This window comes from Lampris incognitus, chromosome 9 (genome assembly GCF_029633865.1).
Source record: "Lampris incognitus isolate fLamInc1 chromosome 9, fLamInc1.hap2, whole genome shotgun sequence".
NCBI lineage: Eukaryota > Metazoa > Chordata > Actinopteri > Lampriformes > Lampridae > Lampris > Lampris incognitus.
The window spans coordinates 53,113,863-53,138,223 of NC_079219.1; the positions used below are offsets into that span (position 1 = coordinate 53,113,863).

Here is a 24,361-nt window from a genome sequence, read left to right on the forward strand (position 1 = left end):
CGGTGTTTCCTCTTCGGATGTAGCTCCAGGCAGGGCCGTGGTCCCTGGGCCCACAGGACGCAGCAGACCAAGCTCTCCCAGCCGATCCAGTGCCAGCTCCCCCAGCCATCAAACGAAAACACAAACCTAGACGTAGACGTGGACAAAGACACTGCATGGACGGTACTGGGTGAGGCCGCCGCCGGAAACGTAAGTTCACGCCACCATCTTCCTACACCGGTACCGGGTGAGGTCACTACAAGCATGAATTCGCGCAGTTATCTTCCCTTTTTTCATCTTTCCATCTTTGCACTGTAAGGCCCCGATTCTATAGGGTAGCCTAAATTCACACAATTAGCATTCATGGGGGAGCTGGGTTTTTACTGTGGTACCGTGATCACACCGGTTCTCAGTAATTGCTACATTCATGCCGAAAATCACTTAGCAGGAGTAGCAGGTACAAGCCAGGCAGAACCGAGGAAAGGTAGCTTGCCCTGTCAGATGTGATGGATGATGGATAACTCCTTAGTCACCTCATTTCCATCTCTGGAAATTGCCTGACGGAGGGGGAAAAAACGTTACAGCCTTTAGAAAAGACCGAAGAAGACTTTCAGAGATTGAAATGGGTGTTAGGGTGGGTAGGTGGGGTTGTGGGGGACTTAAAGTGTAAGCACACACAGAAAACAGATGAACATCCATGCTTTCTCTCTCTCTCTCTCTCTCTCTCTCTCTCTCTCTCTCTCTCTCTCTCTCTCTCTCTCTCTCTCTTTCTCTCTCTCTCTCTCTCTCTCTCTCTCTCTCTCTCTCTCTCTCTCTCTCTCTCTCTCTCTCTCTCTCTCCCTCCCTCTCTGTCTCGCTCTCTCACACACACACACACATACACACACACAGACAAGATGGAAGGACAGATGTGTCGGCATCAGGAGACTCTTTTGTCTCTGTCAGTTTGCTGGATGTTGGTGTTCATCTGTAAATCAGTGGTTGCTGTTGTCATGCAGTGTGAAAGACCTTTTGGCAAAACTAGAGCCACGTTGCATGTTAAGCAATTCACAGTGTGATTAATTTTTAAACTCTTGAATTCCCTTTGGAGGGCGTCACCCGCCTTGACCCTTTTTCTACCCCTAATTTCTTTGATTGCCTCATGAATGAATGCCATAAGGTAGGCCTAGTCCCAAAACAGCTTTTACTGCTGACCCCTTTTTAGTTTTTAGTGCGTTGCTGTTTTGTTTTCCTTTTCTTTTTCTCGATATCTTGTGTTATTTGTTGCTCGGGCCCAGCCGGCAGAGGACAATAACCATCACACATCATTTGCAGCTATGGGCAATCCAGAGACTCCAGCTCATCTGGAGCGTGTCTTTGGCCTGTGGTAGGGGACAGGTGCACCCGGTGAAAACGTGCACAAAGAGGGAGAATATACAGCCGCACAGCTGAAGGGCTGAAGCTCAGGACCTCTCTGTTGTATGTGGTATATGGGGAGCAAACCAAACCCATCCTTCTGCCAAAGTACTGTCTGTAGCCTGCAGGATGCTACAGCATTTATCAGATTATTATTATCTAATAATATTATTATTATCATCAGATTTACCAATTACCCTCCCTTGTACAACTAACTACTGCGTGAGCCAGTCTCAACAGCCCTTTGGCATTGTCCTATGATTGCCATCATTGTAGCCTATACAATCTCTGCTGTGATGCTGTAGCCCCATTGTGTCATGTTTTCTGCAAGCAAGAGATGCTCTTGGCTTTACACTAACAGTTAACTAACCAAAGTGAGCCACTAAGGTATGTGACAAGTTTCGCCAAGTAACTTGCTTAACTAGTTACCAAACAGCGACAACCCCGTGGAAGGCCGGGCACCACTTTCAAGCTAGCCATTAGCCAAATTCATTTGGATTTTTAATTTAATTTAATTTTTTTGATATACTTTAATGATTCCTGTAGGGAAATTATGCTCTGCATTTAACCCATCCTAGCTGTGTAGCTAAGAGCAGTGGGCAGCACCCAGGGACCAACTCCAGTTCATCTTACCATGCCTCGGTCAAGGGTATTAACCCTAACATGCATGCCTTTTTGATGGTGGGGGAAACTGGAGCACCAACCCCCCCCAGACACGGGGAGAACATGCAAGCTCCACACAGAGGACGACCTGGGATGACCCCAAGGTTGGACAACCCCGGGGTTCGAACCCAGGACCTTCTTGCTGTGAGGCGACAGCATTAACCACTGCGCCACCATGTCACCCAAGTTGAAATTAAATTAACTGCCATTACTGACATCAATTCTTGAATGTGTTAATGGTCACTGGACTGGCCCTTCGACTTGTTTTACCTTGTCAGGTTTTGTTTGTGCTGCTTGTTTTGCGCTGCGGTAGTGCAGTATAGACAGGGTGTTATGTGCACCATGCTTGTTGATATATTTTGTTCTTATTTCTATTTCTTATTTCATCTTTTATTTCTATTTTTTTCTGTTTTTCTTGTTTCTATGTTTCTATCTTCTTATCTTGTATCTTGTTAGTTTTTAGTTATTAGAGTGTGAGTGTCTGTAATAGAACCCAATTTCCCCTCAGGGATGAATAAAGTGTTCTGATTCAGATCCTGGTTCTGAATTCCGTATTAAATTATTTGTAAACAAGCTGGTCACCTTCAAAACTCCCTGGTGCACTATTAACATTAGCACTCAGTCTACGTTTTTTGCGGTGCAGAAAGGTAGCCAGCTACTTGCCAAGGTTAGCAAAGCATCAGTAGCAAGGTAACATTAGCCATGATTGCAAGCTTACATTGTTCTTTACATTGCTTAATAATATGACGTTGTGGCAGTGTGTGGCGCTTCCAGCTGCAGTCTATGTAGCTTGACTTGTGTGACATCAGCTTATCCTGGTCCCACACAGCTGCAGACAAGAGATTTAATATCTGAAGCGGTGCTAAACTCCTGTTGCTACTAATGGATCTTGTATAATGTGGCACTTAAAATGCATGAGCAGCCTCTGATTTATCTGTAATTTGCCTCCACCGGAGCATATCTGATCTCGGTACTTGCACTTGTGTTTGGCTGTGTGCGGTCTATTCTGTGAGCTCCGACTGGGAGCTCATATTGTTGCTCTCAGGGTGGATGTTCATTGCTGTGGGTTGTTTCGATCAAGATAAATGGATTTTTTGCTTTTGGTAATTCTCTGTTAATTACACATTGACGGAAATGGTGACTGAAGCATGAGCTCATGAGCCGGTGGTCATTTGCGCTGCACTAACACAAAGGAAAGTGCTGACTCGGGAGGCAGATGGACCTTCCCCAACGGAGCCATTCCGCCCTTGCTAAGCTTCTCCTATTTCTCCATGGAAAACAATAAGCAGAGCAGCCTAATCATAACCAGAGATTGTAGCCATGAATCAGGATTTGATTCTGTCAGCCCCGCGGCCTTCATTCCACGTGGCGGCTTTTTTAAGTGGCGTGGTTGTGAAATCCGAATTTTACTTTGCAGACCTCCGCTTTTCTATCAGCACCACATCTGTAAAAATCCCATTTTTCTTTTTCTACTTTCCAAAACGCTGCCCAATAATGACCAAGTTGAAAAGCCCCATTCAGTCAGAGGGATCGTATTTGCTGTCAGTGTTTTCACCGCGGTTCACTTCCTCACGGCCAAGCAGCATTTAGCAGAGCGGGGAGCTATTAACCAGTCGATGGTCAGAGGTCTGATGGGTTTAAGTGTGTCAGTGTTGTCACGGGTTAGCGTTACACTGACAGGCAAGGCTGCAGTGACTGAAGGTTAACAGCTGATAGACCACAGACACAGGCCATAAAAGAGAGAGGAAATTCTCTTGGAAAAGGAATGAAACCAACAGTCCACCGCACAGAGTGGAGAGAAGCAATTTTATTACAAAGGAGAGACCAGTACACTTAACAAGGGAGGGAGAATTCATGTAGCTACGTGAGGGATTTATTTTAACATCGCTTACAGCGGATGTTATCTTTTCAACTTTTGGTTTATTTATTTAGTTTAGTGAAACACCAGCATTTTATTCTAACTTTAAATTTCCATTATCCAAGCCGTTTATCCCAGTCGGGGTCGCGGGGATGCTGGAGCCTATCCCAGCAGTCATTGGGCGGCAGGCGGGGAGACACCCTGGATGGGCCGTCAGTCCATCACAGGGCCCTATTTCAGCAGCTCAGATATATTCTGTATTTCAGTATTCAATACCTCTCCCAGATCTTAAATCTCCTCACTAGATGTGAAGGTTTTGGTTGGTGTTCAGTATTATTTATGTTGATAGTCAGCCCACAGTAAATATGTTGTGTTACTCTAGAGATAATTATTATCTATAACAAGAAACACTGCAATATTTGAGATGACTTAAGGTCCGAAACCATGCAAAAACGTGATGTGAACGTATAGTGTATCGATACTGCCCAACAATTTCAATTTCCATCATTTTCCTAACTTTTCTGCAGTTTCTAAGCTTTAGGATTCAGTTTTCCAAATTCTTTTTCTATACATCTCCAGATGCTGCAGCTTTGCATAGGAACCCTGACATTCACTCTGTGAGGTCCCAGATGTGTCCCAGAACATAGTAAGTCAGTTCCTGTTTCTGTGTTATTCAACTTTAAATTTGCTTCCTAAAAACATGGGGTGCAATTGGACGCTGCATATTAGGCATTTGTTGCACTGTTGACGTCAGGAAAAACATAAGGACCATCGTTTGGTGTTATTTGTAGACCCTACAGTGTTACCAGGAATAGGTAATGTAGCTGTAACTCTCGACTGAACCAGTTAGAAATTATTTTTTCTTTAATGGGACACTCTTTAAGTCTTGGTATGATCTTTTCACTATGTTTTATAAAACAGCATAGATAAGCTTAACAAATATATATACAAATTTGCACATTATGAGAATTTATGATAAAATTTATGATGGAAAAAAAAAACCCCCAACTACAACAGGACCATTTAGATGACCTGGCCAAAGAAGCAAGAAATGCTTACTGTGGCCATGCAGGTATATGGGTTTCCCTTTTTGCCCTTTGTTCAAGGCTCTGTTGTGTTGTCTGTATGTAGGCCTGTTAGTGTTCTGTCATGAATTGGGAATTAACATTTTAATATCAAAACTACAATGACTGCTGGAACTAGGCACCGGCATCCCCGCGACCCTGACAGCAGGATAAGCGGTTCTGATAATGGATGGATGGATATCAAAACTACCACCCCCTTTTTTACTTGTGCTGTCAAAAGTGTAAAGATGATAAGACACAACTGAGCGCATCCTGACTGGATGCATCACCGCCTGGCATGGGAACTGTACTGCCCACAACCGCAAAACACTGCAGAGGGTTGTGTGGACGGCCCAGGACATCAGTGGATGCGAGTTTCCCTCCATCCAGGACGTATACAATGGACGGTGTGTCAGCAAAGCCCGTAGGATTATGAAAGACCCCAGCCACTCCAACTATGGACTGTTCCAACTATGGACTGTTCCAACTATGGACTGTTCCAGCTGCTACCGTCAGGCAAGCGGTACCGCAGCCTCAAAGCCCGGACCAGTAGGCTCCAGAACAGCTTTTTCCACCAAGCAACCAGGCATTTGAACAAAGAACATTAAAAGACACTAAGCCTGGTGCCGGACTGACTGGTACTGACCTATGGTCTACAGCGGATAATCGGTTTACACACAAACACACACACACACACACACACACACACACAGACATAGCTTGGCATACACAAACACACACAAATATGCAAACAACTACACACACATATGCGCATTTATTAAAGCCGGGCCTACACACACACACTCACACACACACACACACAACACCTTACATACATCGCACACTATATTACTGCTTTTTTGTTCTGTTTTGTTGTTAATTATTACTATTGTTGCTGCAGTGTTGACAAGCCGGAACACAAGAATTTTACTCTCTTGTACTTTTATAGTGAGACGTAACAAATAAAGAATCTTGAAATCTTGGAATCTTGAATCTTGATAAGAACTGGCAAGGAGAAAGACACTGCTTGCTCTCGTGAAGGTCCCTATTGAATTCCATTTGCGCAAATGTGTATTTTAGATTAAATTAGATAATTCGTTTAGATTATTTTATTAGCCACACGGCCAAGGCCAGTGGAATTTATTTTTGGTACACATTAAACTCAGCTTAGCACGGTCGCCTCACAGCAAGAAGGTCCTGGGTTCGAGCCCCCGGGTAGTCCAAGCTTGATGGGTCATCCCAGGTCGTCCTCTGTGTGGCGTTTGCATGTTCTCCCCGTGTCTGCGTGGGTTTCCTCCGGGGGCTCAGGTTTCCTCCTACAGTCCAAAGACAAGTAAGTCAGATGAATTGGCCGTACTAAATTGTCCCTAGGAATGAATGTGTGTGTGTGTGTGTGGGTGGGTGTGTGTGTGTCGGCCCTGTGATGGCCTGGCGGCCTGTCCAGGGTGTCTCCCTGTCTGCCGCCCAATGACTGCTGGAATAGGCTCCAGCATCTCCACAATCCTGAGAGCAGGATAAGCAGTTAAGATAATGGATGGATTAAACACAGCAGCACAATACATAGTACATGGACAACAGCAGACATTCCACATATCACGAATGATACAGTTACACAATAAGAAACTACAAACATATTACACACAACAATTAGCTAAATGATAGCATGCATGCCAATGGTGTGTGAGGAGGGGACTATAGGGAGGAATTCAGAGTCCTGATGGCTAGGGGAAAAACTGTTTGTGAAGTGTTTAGTCTTACTGGACAGTGACCAGTGACCAATGGTGGTGATGGGGTCTCCGTTCATTTGTATGGGTGTTTTGGGATTCGACATGCATCGGAAGTCAATAATGAATTCTTTTGTTTTGGCTGTATTAAGCAGAAGGACATTGTTTGTGCACCAAGTGACAGCTTGGTCTACTTCAGTGCGGTACTGGGTTTCATCATTGTTGGAGATCAGGCCTACAATGGTTATGTCGTCTGCATATTTTATTATTTTCACAGAACTGTCCGTGGATGTAAAATGTGGGGTGTAAAGTGAGAAGAGCCAGGGGGAGAGAACACAGCCCTGAGGAACACCTGTACTGAGGATAAGAGGGTGTGAGGTAAGGTTATTGACATTCAACCTCTGTGGCCTGTTCCACAGGAGGCTCCGAATCCAGTGGCATATGGCTGGGTCAATGTTCATATCCAAGAGTATGGTAAAGAGTTTGAGTGGGTTGATGGAGTTGAAGGCGGAACTAAAGTCTATGAACAGAATGCCTGTGTAGGTGTTAGATAATTCCAGGTGTTGCAGGGCATGGTGGAGGGCTATGCTAACTGCATCCTCAACAGACCAGTTGGCTCGGTAGGCAAATTGATATGGGCCCATCATTGGGGAGGTGCAAGATTTCAAGTATGACAGAATGATATGCTCAAATGCGTTCATGCCCACAGATATTAGGGCAACTGGTGTGAAGTCATTGAAGCAGGTGATCTTGAGGGTTTTGGCACAGGAATGACGGTAGAGAGTTTGAAGCACTGTAGGACTGTACATTGACTTAGAAAGGTGTTAAATATGGTGGGAAATATTGGGGCCAATTGTGCTGCATAACAAAGCAGGACTGATGCCGTCTGCCCCCGCTGCTTTCTTAAAGTTCAGCTTCTTGAATGTAGCTCTCACGTCATCCTCCTGGATACAGAAGGGTGGCAGGGGGGCGTAGGGAGTAGGGGGGCGAGTGGCTGGTGGAATAGGTTTTTCAAACCTCGCATAAACTCATTTAGTTTATCTGGGAGGTTACAGTCACTATCTGGAGGGGAGCAGGGGCGTTTTTTGTAATCTGTTATTTCTTTAAGATTTATCGATATTGATCTCGAGTTATTGGAAGAGAGTTGTTGTTCCAATTTTGTTGTGTAGCTGGACTTTGCTTTTCTTAATGCATCACGCAACTTATACTTGGCCGCCCTGTATTGATCCCTGTTTCTGTTTTTGTATGCCCAGTTCTTTTCTTTGTGTAGGTGTAATTCTTTGAAGAACCAGGGTTTTTTTTATTGCCATATAATGTCAGTTTTGGTAGAGATGCGCATTTCCTCGCAGAAGTTGATGTATGACATCACTGTCTCAGTGAGTTCATCGAGGGAGTCACAAGCTGTACTAAATATATTCCAATTAGTGCATTCAAAGCACCCTTGAAGCATTTCATGGCATCCATGACCAGAACCTGACAGATTTTGATGTTTTCTTGATGGATTTAAACTTTTGTCTGTATTTTGGGATGACGAGTAACACGGCGTGGTTGGACTTCCCTAGTGGAGCCCTTGGGGATGCATGGTAAGCATTCGAAATTGAGATGTAGCAGTGATCCAATGTTTTGTTTTCTCTGCTATTGCAAGTGACTTGATGCTTATAGTTTGGGAGTTCGAGGGACAGGTTCGTATGGTTGAAATCACCTAACACGACGACAGACGTGTCAGGGTTGGAGTTTTCAACAGAGGAATTGTGCTGTGAGAGTTCGCTAATAGCTAATGGCTGTATTGGCATTAGCTTGCAGCGCAATGTAACCACCAGCTAATACAATTGAAGGGATTTCAAACTGACGAATTCAAGATCACAAGAGCAGTAGTGACAGCTTTGTCAGTTATTTTACTTAAGACATAAAAATCCCAAGAAGAATCCAAGGGACTTGCTTTTAAAAATAAAATGCCTTTAATGTCATTGAATGGCAATAAGACCTATAAAAACAGACTCCGATGTGTTTCAGCATCAAGTCTTTGTCAGGGTATCAAACATCTCATGGAACAAATTGCCCTTTTCTAATGGTATTCCACCAATTTGAATCTTCCACTTGGACATGGTGTTGTGGCCTAGAGAGGGTATAGACACTTGGGTGCCGTAAGGGGGGTCGGGTGGGGGGGGGGGGGGGGTTAGGACGACTCCAAGGGCCCAGCACTGACAGGGGCCCTTCAGAGAACAGTATTATTATTATTATTATCATAAGTAAGTGAATGTTCTTAGAATTTAATTGTATGTATTAAAAAGTTACAAATGAAACAAACTTTTTGTTTTGTTTCTCCATTTTTGGCAAAATGATCAGGATGGATTGGCCTTATTTCACCCCTCTCTCTATGCATTGCATGGTTCAGTCTTACAGAGCGCTAGCCTAGAACAGTTGATTCCAGTAGAATAACGTTAGGTGAAGAGATGAAGAGATGTCGTCCAAACCTAAATCAGGTTGTCAGAAAAGAAAAGAAAGACAAAAAAAGAGGCCGCAAGTGACATTAAGGGGCGACAGCTAGTCACAATGTTTTTTTTTTTTCAAAAGAAAGGTATTTATTCACGGCCCCTTCCTTTGTTGCCCATAACATGTAGCTAGCTAACTTAGGCAACGTAGCTATTCTGTGTGGCTTAATCACTGCGCGGATGATCTAGCTAACTTCAAGTAAAGTTAACTTACAATGCAGTGTCAGGGTAATTTCAGTTAAATATTTGTTGCAACCGAAAATGAGATGAGTGCAAATTTTCTCCAAATATAACTAGAGCTCAGTGAATTTGTAGCCTATATCCAGCAGCTAGTATGCTAGGCTAGCTAACTAGCATAACATTACATGCTTGCAAGCTTGTTCACTCCTTAATCACGTCTGCCCTCGTCATGCACAGATGCAGCTTCAGGATCAGAAACCCTTCCCTCAACCCACCTCCCAGTTGAAGGAGAAGGAGGTGAGCAGTAGGGGTTTGGGGTTAAGGCTCATACAAACTGATTTTGAATATTTTAATGTATGATGTATTACCATGTGAGCAGGTAGCTAGCTTGCAAGCAAGCATTGAATACAACTTTAACTAATAGTCACATTTAGTTCTTCCAGTAATTGCAATAATAAGGTTGTTAGCTAGCTAGATAACATTTAAAATAGCTCATCTGGTGTAATATATTTATGTATTACTATGTTAATACTATTATAGGACAGATTATGAATGATGTACCTTATGGATACTCTAGAGCCAGGGCCCTCTTCAAGCCAGGCAGCCAGAGAAGAGAGCAGAGGTAAAGAGGCAGAGGCAGAAGAAGAGGCAAAGGACAGTGACAACAGCACAGATGAGGAGGAAGAAGAGGTTCCATGATGAGACCTCCTGAAAAAACAGGTCAGGAGGACAGGCCAGAAACAACATTTCGTAACACTGTGTTTTTCACTGCCATGGACCAGATAATAAGTGACTTGGACACTCGGTTCCAAACCACAGCAAACGTTGTCGAAGAATTTGCGGCCATACTTAAAGTTGGGCAGTTGAGTGACAGTAATATTGCCACTCAGTGCTCAGCCACTGATAATGAAGTACACGAAGGACCTCACACCTCGGTTTGAGAGTAAAATCCAGCATCTTAATACAATATTTTCTGCCACTTTCCCCTCTGACTGTACCGCTCTTGCTCTCCTGAATGCAATCTATAAAATGCAGCTCCAGAACATTTTTGGAGAGGTTTGCATTGCTCTTAGGATTATTTGCACTCTCCTGGTTACCGTTGCCGGCGGAGAAAGGGTATTTAGCAAACTGAAACTGATCAAGAGCTATCTGAGATCAACAATGTCTCAGGAGAGGTTAAACAACCTTGCAATACTGTCAATCGAAAGGAAGTTGGCTTTATCACTTAACTTCAGGGATTTGATTCACTATTTTGCTAGCAAGAACGCCCGGCTTTTGGCTTTTGGCATTTAAGTCATGGGCTGGGAGAATAAAGTTTAGTTTCACAGCTATAGGCCTACTGTAACAACTGCCCCGGCGTTGTTACATTGTAATAGCCTACGTCTGCCCGTTGCTGATTACATTGTAAACTAGAGATAAACTAGGCCAGGAATAGATGATTCCGGAGAACGTAAAGTAGGCTAAAGCTTTATAAGTCAAACGTATTTGCTCACATTTGACACTGTGGATTAGTATTTCCAAGACCATGCAGCCAAGAGCTGTATGGTAAACCAACAGCCATGGACTCAACATAGTTTTATAGTAGCGCTTCTGTTATTTAGATAAAAATACCACCCCATTGAATTTATATTTTTACTTTTTGTACGATTGTATTTTTTGTCCTTGTGTTTAAATCTTTATGTAATTTAATAAGTTGATGAATGTTGAGGGTTTTTTTTTACTGGATTGTTGATTACTTTATTTACTGTATTCTATTAAATTTACAAAAGATAGCCTTCAGTGGATTTCTTCTTCATCAAGTAATCTTCTATCGATGAAATAGTTCTCCGTCAAACATCAAATTCAACTGGGTTTTCGAGGTTGATGGGTGGTTTAGGTGGGGGGCCCAATATTATATTTTTTCATGGGGCCCAGAATCTCTAGTGGCGGCCCTGTATAAACATATAACAACTCCAGCGTCATTTTGGCCCACAATATTTGTCAAAGCCGAATAAAGAGCAACATAGTGAATATGTTGTTCATATACGTATTCACTATGTTTTTTTATATTAATTTTTAAAAGAGTGCCTTGGATTCTTGTGATTTTTATATCAGCCAATCCTATTGGGAACTGAATTGTAGGACATTTGGACTGGTGTTTCATCCTTTAGTTGGATTTTCCGCTGCAAGTTTGGGATGCAACCAATATCAAAATTGTCCTTAGCAAACACATCTGACTCTTCATACAACATGTCTCTAACTATCTTTTGTTCGTCCTCTTCCATGTTTGACACATGCACAGGTGGGAGCCATCTGTCTTTTGTCTCATGTTTATCACTCGTTTCTTTCTGCTTGTCTGTGTTTAGCTGAGCTGAGTATTTGTTTACATTGAGATGGGATGTTAGCTCTGAACCACCTGGAAAACAGTTAACTGGTTTCACTTCAGTAACTTCCTCCAATGTTCCTAGATCTGTTCTCTTTGTGAGGTAGATAGTATGTTTAGTGGGGTTCTGAATAGGGATTTTAACAATTTTTGTGGACCCACTTGGAACATCTACTAAAGCTGGAAACAACTCTAACCCTTCAGGACAGTTGACCCCTTCAGATGAGACTGAAGAAGTCACATATATGAGTGTTTAAATGTTTCTCTTAGTAAACACTTTGTCCAGATGAACTGATTCAACTTTCTGTGAACCTTCAGGACAGTTACTCACTAGATTGGGTTGAATGAGCATTGTCCTGCCCCTTGGCCATTCCCTGACTCTACACCTAACCTCACAAATCTGCTCTGCAGAAATTGTTACACTTCACTTCCCTGTTCTCACACTGCACTCAAAGGCTGTCTCATCGGGGGTCAACATCTGGAGAACAGGGCTTCCACTGGATTGTCTCTGACACTTAACACTTCTTTGGGTAAAGCAGAAATACCAGCCCCACCTCTCTGTTCTTTGTTTGTTTTGATTATATTGGCTATGGCATTACTGCCTAAAAGAGGAAAGTTAAGACAGTCCTGGCTGATTAATATTGGAACTTGTAGTCAAGTCAAGTCAATTTTATTTGTATAGCTGATTATCACAAATTACAAATTTGCCTCAGTGGTGTTTCATCCTTTAGTTGGATTTTTAGCTGCAAGTTTAGGATGCAACCAATGTCAGAATCGTCCTTAGCAAACACGCTTGTATGGTGACATGCCCATAACTCTCACTACAGACCTGGGGTTCAACATCTGCAGCGATCTCCAAAGGCTGGTTGGAAAGGAGGGATTTGGATGTTGGGAAGTGCTTTTTATATCCATGCTGTCCTCACCATAGTCACTTGAGCCCCTGAGTTGAGCAACATGTTGACAGGGACGCCGTTGATAGCGCATGAGAGGCGCTTTCTTGGTGGTGGTTGACACTGTGTGTTTGCTTTGACATGGGCTGTTTTCGAGTGACTGGCTTATGCTGGGTGCTCCTCAGCTGTCACTGTCACTTGCTTCACCTCTCCGGTGATCTCACCCCGTTTCACAATATCTTCCTTTGCAGGCAGCCGATGGCATGATGTTCAGCTTGGCCATAAACAAAGCAGTGAGGACAGCTCATCTTGCTCTGCTGTACACAGTCACTGCATCTGCCCCTGGTCTCACATGTTAGTGCCTGAGGATGGACTGCTGGTGAGCAGGGGTCCCCAGGTCCCAGGTTTCGTACTGTCAGTAGGTTTCACCATCTGGGCCAAATGTTTGGTCAGTAAGGACACTTGTGCAGTCCGTTCTCTAATAGCAGCACAATTAGCCTGTAACTCAGTGTCAGTTTTAGCTTGCTTAGTTGATTCACTGCTGTCAAGCTGAGCTGTGCTTACAGTCACTGGTCAGGTTTTAGCTACTGTGCCAAGGTGTTTTAGTCTTTCTCCCTCCTCACAAGTAGACTTGGGTGATTTGATCTAAGAGAAAGTCATCACGTATCTTCAAGTCTGTGAGGAGGGGGTTGAGATCATTTCGAAAATGGTTGTTTTTCTCATTTAACTATTTGTAAAGTGTGTGGTGAAAGGTACCCTGAACAAGCTTTTTATCATAGCTAAACTCTGCACCAGGCTGTTTCGACTCAAATAGACAATGCTGCTTTAAACCCATGGCTCTCTTTGTCTTGCTGTTTAGCATTATTTAACTCTTGGAAAAGCTCATTACTGTTTTAGTCCCTGATGTGAGCATGGAGAAACCGCTTTAGCTCGTCAACAGTTACGTCACCCTTGTTAGTTAACAGCTGTCTGAATGTACCACGTTTTATGATCTCAATCACAGTGCGAATTACCTCTGACTTAGTAAAACCTTCTTGTAAACCTTCATCTATTTGTTTACAAAGGCTACTGTATGATATGCCAGAACCAACATCAGAGATTTGTCCACCATGTAGCTTAAACTCTCTATGGGGGAACAGAGCTGTAACATCATTTAACTTCAGTACCTGATCTCTCATAATGGAAGACAGACTCACCCTACCAAGGGGAGCACCACCAACACCTGCTGTGAGTGACTTGGCCAATGCTGGAGTGGCGAGATTCTTAGTTGGCATACCACTGTGTCTTCCCGTAGGTGATTGACGTGTGTTAAACCGGAGTCAAATTCCATGTCTGTGCCAATCTACATGGCCAATAAACATGATTCTGATTCTGAATGTGTGTGGTTGGTGTAGCTGGATGTCTGTCTGGATGGTTATGGTCAGGATGAGGTGGAGTGGAGCATCTCTGTTGATGGATTGTTAAATCTCCCATCTGAAAGGGTGTGGCCTGGCTAGCCCCAACCACTCCAGTGTCTGTGGCCAGCAGATCACTCAGTGTGTCGTCGAGGAAGAGGAGTTGGACCATGCCTTCATTCTCCAGGATACCCGATTTCTCACTTCTTATTTAGCCAACAATCGGGCCATAAAGTTCTTGTTTACTAAGGTCATCAATGTTGCGAGTTGCACTGCCATCATCAATTGAACTCACAGTTGTCAGTAGCTGACTTGCACTAAAATCGGTAAGTCTTTTCTTATCTTGAAGACCAGCATCCACCATGGGGTGACAGTGACCATTATGACGTTACACAGGTAGCCTCTGCTCTCTGGACGATGCACTGGATTGCAGCCTTACCTGAAGCTTTGGACACAGGTTAATGTCATCTTCGCACCCACTCCACCAGGCAGTGACGCTAGATAATCCCGGAAGAGCCCCCAATTGTTACCGGCACCAGACCTAGGGAAATTCTGGTCCAGCAGCAAGGATTACACAGGCTAGGAAGCACTGGGTAGCCAATACATAAAGAGTTTCTGTGGATCGATAGAGAGACGACCAAAGTCATCATCTGGCTCAGGCCAGAGCTTATTTCTTGCATACAGTTACATACAATTCCCAGTAACATCTCTAGGCTCTCTATTAAAGTGTACGTTAAATTAATACCAAAACCTTTCACGAATTAAATGACAAATGGTGTAACTAAACTGATGATATAAAGCATACTGCCTAAAGGAAAATAAGTGCACATGAATTCAAAATAATTTAACATATATTCCACAAAAACAAAAATTGCTTTAATTCAAAATACTAATATGTGCCAGGATAATATAACTCAAAACACATATTTACTTTACTCTAATTCCTACGGTCACTCACATATTAACACATGCAGTCCTGCTAACACTCATTCAACACTAGTATAATATACACAAAACCTTTCTACAACATTCTTACACCTCACAGTCTCTCACACACTTGCACTTAACAGCAGCGCTTAACAACATGGCGTGACCACAACATGTTAGCGAATGACCGGAAATGTGAAACTAATTTGAAGATAATAATAATACATTTTATTACATTTATTACTATTTACCAAAGATGGTATATTTCTCATCACCATTTACTCACTGCTGGCTCTTAACAATATTTAGAACACATTTTCTTATGTTACCGAACACTAATAATAATAATAATAATAATAAATTTTATTTGTGGGCGCCTTTCAGCGCACTCAAGGACACCTTACAGAACAGTTAAAAAACAAGCAGCACTGTATCAGACCGCATAAAGTCAAAACAAAGCAGGGTAGACAATAAAAATGTCAGTTACTTACACTTACAAAACTGCTGTGTAAAGCTGAAGTTCATGGAAAGAAATCCTCAGCATGACGACGCTCGTCGGGACAATTGGCTAAAAAAACAAAACAAAAAAAAACGATGCTAACACACATTTAAAAATCATGTTAAAACATTTCAAAACAATTAATACTGCATTCACATTAGATCCTGAACCAAGGTAAAGGTAGAAAAGTGAGTTTTGCAGTACCTGTGGATCGATAGAGAGACGACCAAAGTTAGCGTGTTGCTCAGGCCAGAGCTATTTATATCTGAGCTACGCATGAGCTGAGCTTGTAGCTACGGTCTCCCTAGTGCAGGATTCCCCAATTAGTTTTCCACAAGAGCCAAATTATGTCATGCATGCCAAGCCAAGGGCCAAAATGTCTGGGGTTTTTTTCCATTGTGCCAGTAAAAGTTGTTTTAGTTGTTGCTTTGCTCAGCCAGCGAACATCTTTATGCAGCAAAAGATCCTTGTGTTCTGCTGACATTTCCTCTAGCAGTGCTCCAAAAAGGCGATGTTGCAGACTTGAACTCTTGTGAAGGAAATTAGCCAGTCTCATCACAGTGTTTATTGCCGCTTTCATTTCCCCACACAGTTTAGCGCAAAACACTGATTTGTGAATAATGCAATGAAATGCTAAGAGTGCTGAGTTAACAGCGGCAAGCCTCCGTACCAAGTCCTTGTGTTGTTGCACCATTGATGGAGCCCCATCGGTGACAACGGACACAATTTTGCTCACATCCAAGCCATTCTTTTCAAAGAACCATGTTAATTCATTAGAGATGATTTCCCCAGTTGTTGGCCCAGGCAGAGGAAGAAAAAAAAAAGTAGCTCTTCTCAAAAGGTCTTCCCATCGAAAAATCTTGCCAACACATGTAGCTGTTCCATATTGGTTCGGTCACAGGACGAGTCTATGGCTAGTGATATGGCTTCTGCTGTCTTCAAATTGGCGAGTAGATTGGAAAAACACTCCCCCGCTAAAAGTTCTACTCTTCTTATTGATGTGTTAACTGACAATGGGACCTGCTTTAATAGCTCCAAAACCGTTTTCTTGTTTTTCTCATCATGATTTAAAACTTCGCCAGCCATATCAATGGCACACGTTTTAATCAACTCAGCATCAGTGAATGGCTTCTTAGCTTTAGCAAGGTTCCATGAAACATGCAATGATGCAGTTGTTGCACTCGCTTGTGCCGATACAAGGATCTAGTCAGGAGACAACAATGCAATTAAGTGCCAAAACACTCGGTTCAAGTCCGATAGGACATAGGTGTCAACAGGCAGTGCACAAAGGCAATGCATAGGGTGCATGCAAGCGATTTTATTTATATATATATATATATATATATATATATATATATATATATATATATATATATATATATATATATATATATATATAATGCCATCAGGTGTGGAGGTGTTTGAGAAAGAGCTGGGTCTTTAGCGTCTTCGTAAAGATGGAGAGGGACTCAGCAGACCGAATGGAGTTTGGTAACTCGTTCCACCACCAGAAACTACAGAAGAGAAGAGTCTGGCTAGTGACTTAGGGCCCTGTTGTGGCGGAAGTGCCAGACGCCTTTCATTGGCAGAGTGTAGTGGGTGGGACTGAGTGTAGACCTGAATGAGGGAGTTCAGGTAGGTGAGAGCTGTTTTAGTTGTTCTTTTGTAAGCAAGCATTAAGGTTTTGAATTTGATGCAGGCAGCAACTGACAGCCAGTGGAGGGATATGAACAGCGTAGTGACTTGTGCTGTTCTGGGTTGGTTGAAGACCAGACACACCGCTGTGTTCTGGATCATTTACAGAGGTTTGAAAGTGCATGCAGGGAGACCTGCCAGTAAGGAGTTGCAGTAGTCAATGTGTGATATTACAAGAGCCTGTACCAGGAGTTGCGCTGCATGCTCAGACAGGTAGGGTCTAATTTTCCTGATGTTGTACAGGGCACATCGGCACGACTGAGCAATCGAGGCCACATGAACCTTAAAGGTTAGTTGGTCATCATTAGGGCCCTACCAAATTCACGGCCGTGAAAATCGCGTCACGGACCGTGAAATCAGCCTCTTCCCGTGTAATTGACCATTTGCCGTGAAATGCAGTGAAATGCAGAATTTAAGTGCGCAACCAGTTTGAGAAAATACTGTGCTGACATGATTGACATTTTGGATGCGCGAATAAAAGCATTCACGTGTCTAAGACATTGATTGGTTAAATGAGCATCCGGGGTGGTCGCAATGATCATTGTTGTTACTAGCATAGTTTGAGTTAGCTGTCGCCAGCATGTTAGCTTAGGCCCTAACGTACTGAAGATGTCGAAATCTAAAGCCTCAAAAAACACGACTGCAGACGACAGAGTAATTGAGTTTGGAAAACATATTTTACACGCTGATGGCGGGAAATTATTTTGTACGAGTTGTAATATCTCGTTAGATCACAGTCGACGAGCAACGATTCAGCGTCACTTGGAAAGTGAAACAAAAAGAGGGCTGCCGAAAAAGAACCACAAGGTGGTTCGGAGACGAGTCAAACGAGAACATTACGCAAAGTAGATTTAAACAACCAGCGGCCGAATTCCTGAAAGCAGTGCGCATTTTTGACCCTGCACAAATACTTATTTTGACGGTGGATTTAAACTCACTCAGCACGGACATTCCTGGATTTGACAAAAACTGTAGGCTGGAATTGCCGAACTACAAACACATCGCACAAGAGGTGGACACAACTTTACTAGCGCTAGCTTTTTGGAAATCCTCCGAATCTAGGCTACCACACCTTGCTAAAGTAGCGTGGCGCTGTCTGTCAATCCCGACGAACTCTTTGGACGCGGAGAGGGCCGTGTCAAAACATGGACAAGTATTTTCATCGCAGAGACAGAGCATGAAGCCAAGCACCATCGCAGGATGCTCAATGCTTACATTAAACCACCAGTACGGTTATGCTGTGTACAGTAGGCTGGGCTATTCAGGCCCTGTGTGAATAAAAAGTGTAAGTTAATAATTGCCGTGAAATGTCGCATTTTTCTTATAGATTCCGTGAAATCTGTGATTTTCGAGAAACTAGGTCCGTGAAATTGAGCGAAATGTACCGTGAATTTGGTAGGGCCCTAGTCATCATGCATGACACCCAGGTTTCGGGCAGACTTTGTGGGCATGAGTTGGGTTGATCCGAGCTGGCTATTGATCTGTTGTTGTAAGGATGGACTGGCTGGGATGACAAGGAGCTCAGTGAGGTTAAGCTGAAGGTGGCATTCTTTCATCCATACAGAAATATCAACAAGGTATGATGATATCCATGCTGAGACTGTGAGCTCATCTAGTGGGAATGATAGAAAGAGCTGTGTATTGTCAGCATAGCAGTGGTATGAGAAACAATGGGAGCGGATGATCGCACCAAGTGAGGTGGTGTGTATTGAGAAGAGAAGGGGGCTGAGCACTGACCCTTGAGACACCCCTGTGGATAAGCCATGCAGTTTGGACACTTCTCCCTTCCAAGATACTCTAAAAGATCTCCCTAAGAGGTAGGACACGAACCAGCGGAGGGCAGATCCAGAGATACCAAGCTCAGTGAGTGTGGAGAGGAGGATTTGGTGGTTAACCCTGTGGTACGTGTGGTACGTCCTGAGATTTGATTTTAACCCAGGTGTCGTCCACAAATCTGAACCAATGGGTAGGTGGTGTCCTTGGATAGGATGTCAGAGCCCTCTTTTCCCCTTCTTCCATATACAAGTTGGCCACTACAGGTGAGACTGGGTAACCCATAGCACACCCATGCCTCTGCCTATAGTACTGCCCCCCTTGTGTGAAGTACAGGGACTGAAGACACAGCCTCAGGAGCAGACACATTTGGTCAGTGTTAAGGGTGGTCCTATTACTAAGGGTGGGGTCATTTTGTAATTTCATATGGACTACCTCCACTGCTTCATCAACAGGAACGCACGGGAAGAGAGACTTAACATCATAGGCGACAATTGTTTCATCCCCCTCCATAATGATGTCCCTCACCTTATCCACAACATCCATAGTGTTCTGAATGTGATGTTCATTACTGCCTACCAACGTGTTGAGAATAGATGCAAGAAACATAAGAGATGTCATAGGTCACTGAGTTAATCATACAAACAATAGGCTGTAATGACACATCCTGTTTATGTATCTTAGGTAACCCATACAGACTAGGTGTAGCTTCCCCTGGGTATAACTTTGTTGTTGACCCCTGACTGGTGAACTGGATTTGATTCATCATCCTCTACAGACCGCAGACATTACATTAAACAAGCAAGATACACTAAGGTTCTCTGAAATCTATGGAACGATCTGGAAACAAAAGATTAATAATGGGATGACTAAGTTGTTATCAGGCCAGCCCGTTACAAGAAATATGATGGTTAAAAGGAAATAAGATAAACAAAATTATTTCTAATTTTTATTTAACCTGTAGTAGGTCTATTCGAGTTATTCCATATGGCACCAATAAAAAAACAGGTTGTCCTATACCGTGGAAACTAGTGTTCAAGTTAATATACAAAACAACAGTAGACATATCGATAAGTTCCTTCCAGTTAAAAATAATTTATAATTTTTTGTCTACTAGGACAATGTTAAAGATCTGGGATGCTGCTGAGTCAGTGGCGCATCGATTCTGGTTTGTCGTGTTGTGTCTGCGGAGGGATGTGCAGAAGATGTGAAGTGTTTTCAACCAGATTTTTGTCTCTGTGATGTTACAGGGACAAAAAAAAATCTGATTACTTTGCTGGTGAAAAGATTTCTTTTTAAAGCTGCTGGAGTGGGTTTCTCGAATTTCAACCAATTCAGAATGTTTATTAAACATCACTATGTTGGAAGGAAACGTTGACATAAATGATCCCGAGAAAACCCACCGCAGACGGGGAGAACATGCAAACTCCACACAGAGGACGACCCCCAAGGTTGGACTACCCCAGGGCTTAAACCCAGGACCTTCTTGCTGTGAGGCGACTGCATTAACCCCTGCGCCACCGTGCCACCCATGTCATGTTTTTGTTAAAAAAAGAAGAAAAGAAAAGGGGCAAGATACTGTAAGGATTGTGAGATTTCGGTTCACTGAAGCACGCGCCTGTGTTGCACTGGCTCCCTTTACGCCCCGGAGAAAAAGCCGACCCCCATGTTGTCACGGTATAATTCACACTCCGCTTCTCTCTGCTGTGCCCTGTGTGGGAAACTGCACCTCACGGAGCAGATCAGGCCGTGACCTCATCACCATTCCTCTCGTCCGCTGCTGTAGAGAATTCTTAATGAGCATCATGGTGATCAGAGACATGCTGATCCAATTAACTATATGGACCTGCCGGCACTCTGTGTGGTGGCCATGACCTCTGCATGATGCCCCCCCCCCCACCACCACCACCACCACACACAAAGAATGAGACATGGGGAAAAGAAGAGAGAGATGGGGTCCGGGGGGTTGGGGCAAGTGAGAAAAAAGAGACGAGAAGAAATAGAGCAACGGAGAGAGAGGTTTGTGTCTGTGCAGCTGGCTCTTTTTTTCTTCTTCTTCCAGCAAAGAGCTGAACAGCCTCTCTACCTGCTGGACCTCTCAGACAGGAGTAGGTCCGCCGGGGGACCTCGCAGCCTCCTGCCTGCCACAGTCCTGACAGGAGGGCTGCCTGACGAGTCTTCGGAGGCCCTATTACACACGTCTGCATGCCATCCACGCACGTGGCCACCGGATGACAACTTTCCCAGACACCGTCTTTTTATTAGGGAGATGAGGTTAGACACACGGATATATAACTGTCTCTGCAATCAGAGGTGGCGTCACGTGTTCCCTGGCACTCCCCTGGAAAAGAGAACCCGTCAAGCGTCCGACCAAGAATTGCAATACCAATTCATTGCAATTTGTTTGTTTATAGTGTAATTACTCTTAATTGGGCCACTAAGTAGCGTTAATTAGGTAATACGCATGAGCCAAACTGATAGTTACATGTAACAATACTGCCATCTTCTGGGTGACTGTTGTCTCTTTCAGCTGCGCAAAGAACAAAAATAATGCATGACTAATTAACCACAATGCTTTTAGAAACAATTTATTAATAGCAACGCGCGGAGTTCGAGTACTGCCGAGTGCGTCGGTCGAAAGACGAGGACGATATATACAGTTAAAAACAGAAGACGACGGCGCAGTAACTTAGTTCCGCTGTGAGACCGCCACAGCGCCTCAAAAGTTCAGCAGGAGCCAGGGCAACGAAGCCGTTTTCTCCTCTGCGGCCTTGGGGAGAGGCGTACGAGCCGCAGGGTCCCGTATTACTGTCAGTGCAAATGTTGTGGTATTTTCATAGAGAGGCGGACGAGCAGCCGAGTCTTTCCCCCTGGTTGCTTTTTATTACGTCGAGCGGGGACGTGCTGTCTGCTGTGTTTAACGTCCTGTCACCGCTGCCGGTCTCCGCGTCCGTGAACGCCGAGCTGGAATAACAGAAACGGGACGGGGGGGGGGGGGGACAGAGGGAGAACATTACATTTATTTTAAATTACACTGCAACATATCTCATGCATTTTTTCTTTTAAAAGAAGCTAATCATGAAATAGGCCACTATACAGAAAGTACTAATAAATTACACTCTTGGATGCGTAGTTAGCTCTACAGCACCGGGGGAGGGAGGTACGGTAGAACCCGGTGTATTTAATCATACTTGGTACCTGTCCGAGTTAAAGTCACAGGACGTGCTGAGGTTCTTCTGCAGCTCTTCCTCAGAATAGAAGCGCCTTAGGGAACAGCCGCCGCGCTGAACGGCCTGGGCCACCGAGTAACGGGTTCTCCCGGCAGCGCAGGCCTCCATCTTGCACACGCTGAGCTGCGACTGCAGGAAAAGGTGTAGACAGCTGTCGGACAACAGCAGGGGGTTCTGGAGGATCCTGGACAATTGGCAACACATATTGACGTCATTATTAAGTTATCTAGTTGATGAACCTAGCAGTAAGAGAAGCGATCCATTAATGGGGGGGTTGCTAGTTTGAATCCCAGAAGTGTCGAGGTTATCCCGCTTTGGCTCGAGCTGACAATCTGTCGAGTTGCTTGTATCGGGATTGGAGAGACGCCGGTGTATTATTGTGCCCTTGGACAAGGCACCTCACCCCACATGCCCCTTCCTGCTCGGCCACCGAGGCTGTGCTGCACCCAAGTCTGGCCAACGTACCCAGCAAAATGACAACTGGTGTTAACGGCTGGACCAGTAAAGTATAGTTTAAATCTGTTTCCCGTCCCCGTCTTCAAGTACCTCCCCCATCTTACAGAACCCAGCATAGTTGAACCTGCTTATAATCACTCCACCAACCATATTATAGCGCTTAATAATGTCAGATTTGGCACACCTGATGTAATTAAGTGCTGATCTGATTATGATTCTTTTGAGTAAGTACAAGCAGACCTTTGCACTGAAAATCTGCAGGACGGAGTACTTGAGGACTGGGCTGAGGAAACGCCGGGCTGAAATAACATCACGCTGTACGGCGTGATAAAGGTGTACATTATATAATTGCTCTGCCCACGCAGTCACAGTCCATGCAAAACAGTGTCTGTGTGCGGTCCCGTCACACTGGTCACACATCAGGTTGTGTTTATAGCCCGCGTGTGCTCCTCTGTACGAGGGCTAATCGGTTTATTGATCCGCAGCAGGATTTAAAATCAAACTCACTGTTGCAAAAACCCCTGGAGCCCCTTCATCCTTCTCGAGATCTGTTGCGCGTTGTTCAGGCTGAAGAAGGGGTTCTTCGGGGGCAGCTGCGGTAACTGTTCCCTGCAAACAAGAGACAAATACCCCCTTTAAAAAAAAAAAAAAAGCCCCTGTTGGAGCTAACCTCTCTAAACTCTGGGGTGGTTGCGGTGAGAGCAGTTGGTAAAGCCGTTGAGGCGTGTTCTTCAGTGGACTTACATGAGCATCGAGTTTCCTTGAAGCTTCTGCCTGAGCCAGACAAACTCACTGAATCTCCTCCTCACGCATGAAGTCTTCTTGGTGAAGCACACACTGCTGGTCTGTGGGAGGAAGTGGGAGCGAGGATATGTTTACAGCGAGGCTCGCTTTTGAAGAAAAAACATTTAAAAGTAGAGCTGAAAATGACTCGATACACCGGTATGCACACTTACGTGTAGACAAATTTCATAGTCCATGTAGGCATGCCAGAAGTCGTGTTTTTGTATCCGTGGATCACGTACCCACACACTGACGACCTGCTGCATGGCGAACAGAGGAGACACACTTTGCAATACTGGGTGGAACGCAGTCACGCAAGTTTATTGTTGGCAGATTGAGGAAGTGCAATCACACACACACGCACATACACACACACACCAAAATGCAGAATAGGAAAACCCCACCAAATGCCCTTTATTGCCTCAGAGGAAAAATTGTCATTTGTCTCTTTTTTAAAAGCTTTGTTCGAAGCGTTTCCCCAAGATTTGAAGCCACCAAGTTCCTACGGTCACGTTTGTCACTCAGAGGTCCCTCGTCTCTTATCAGAGTGTTGATGAGAGACAAAAGACGGGTCTGGGAGGACCTGTGAAGAGCTTTTCACGTTTACTGCAAAACTTGGTTCCTACCTGATCTGCCAGGTTATCAGTTACCCCTCTCATTCTTCTTCTTCTCGTTCCTCTTCTTCGTCTGAGTCCACTGTGCTGCGAGCGTTCAGTCGCCCTGCTGCAGCCCCGCCGGGTTTCACCGTGCAAACACGGTCAAAGGTCTCAGAATAAAGTCCTGCTGCGGCTAAGGTAACGTAACGTCCTCGCTGTTGCATCGAAAATCTGACTTTTACAATCCCAACAGCCTGCTGCTTTATCTTTAATTGTCACATTTATGGCCACTTTTACCGACCTGGAAGTAACGGCTCGGCTCCTGAACCTGTGACATCACTTCTTCTTTTTGTAAAGCAGAATTCTAATTCATCTGTTGTATGTGTATCACCCCCCCCCCC

At 44.1% G+C, this 24,361-nt stretch overlaps 1 protein-coding gene and 1 long non-coding RNA gene across 2 annotated transcripts; both read right to left on the bottom strand.

Moving 5' to 3' along the window:
- Nucleotides 1-6,098: 6,098 nt before the first annotated feature.
- LOC130118679 (uncharacterized) lies at nt 6,099-15,675 on the bottom strand. Its single transcript, XR_008810765.1, has 4 exons — nt 15,632-15,675; nt 15,426-15,496; nt 14,441-14,616; nt 6,099-6,275 (listed from the first exon to the last, which is right to left on the bottom strand). It is a non-coding gene; the product is annotated as an uncharacterized LOC130118679 (long non-coding RNA).
- Nucleotides 15,676-21,482: 5,807 nt separating this feature from the next.
- snx10b (sorting nexin 10b) lies at nt 21,483-24,122 on the bottom strand. Its single transcript, XM_056285849.1, has 6 exons — nt 23,991-24,122; nt 23,538-23,624; nt 23,326-23,426; nt 23,089-23,190; nt 22,094-22,309; nt 21,483-21,859 (listed from the first exon to the last, which is right to left on the bottom strand). The coding sequence occupies exons 1-6, from the start codon at nt 24,021-24,023 to the stop codon at nt 21,730-21,732; spliced, it is 669 nt and encodes a 222-aa protein (XP_056141824.1). The 5' UTR covers nt 24,024-24,122; the 3' UTR covers nt 21,483-21,729.
- Nucleotides 24,123-24,361: the final 239 nt, after the last annotated feature.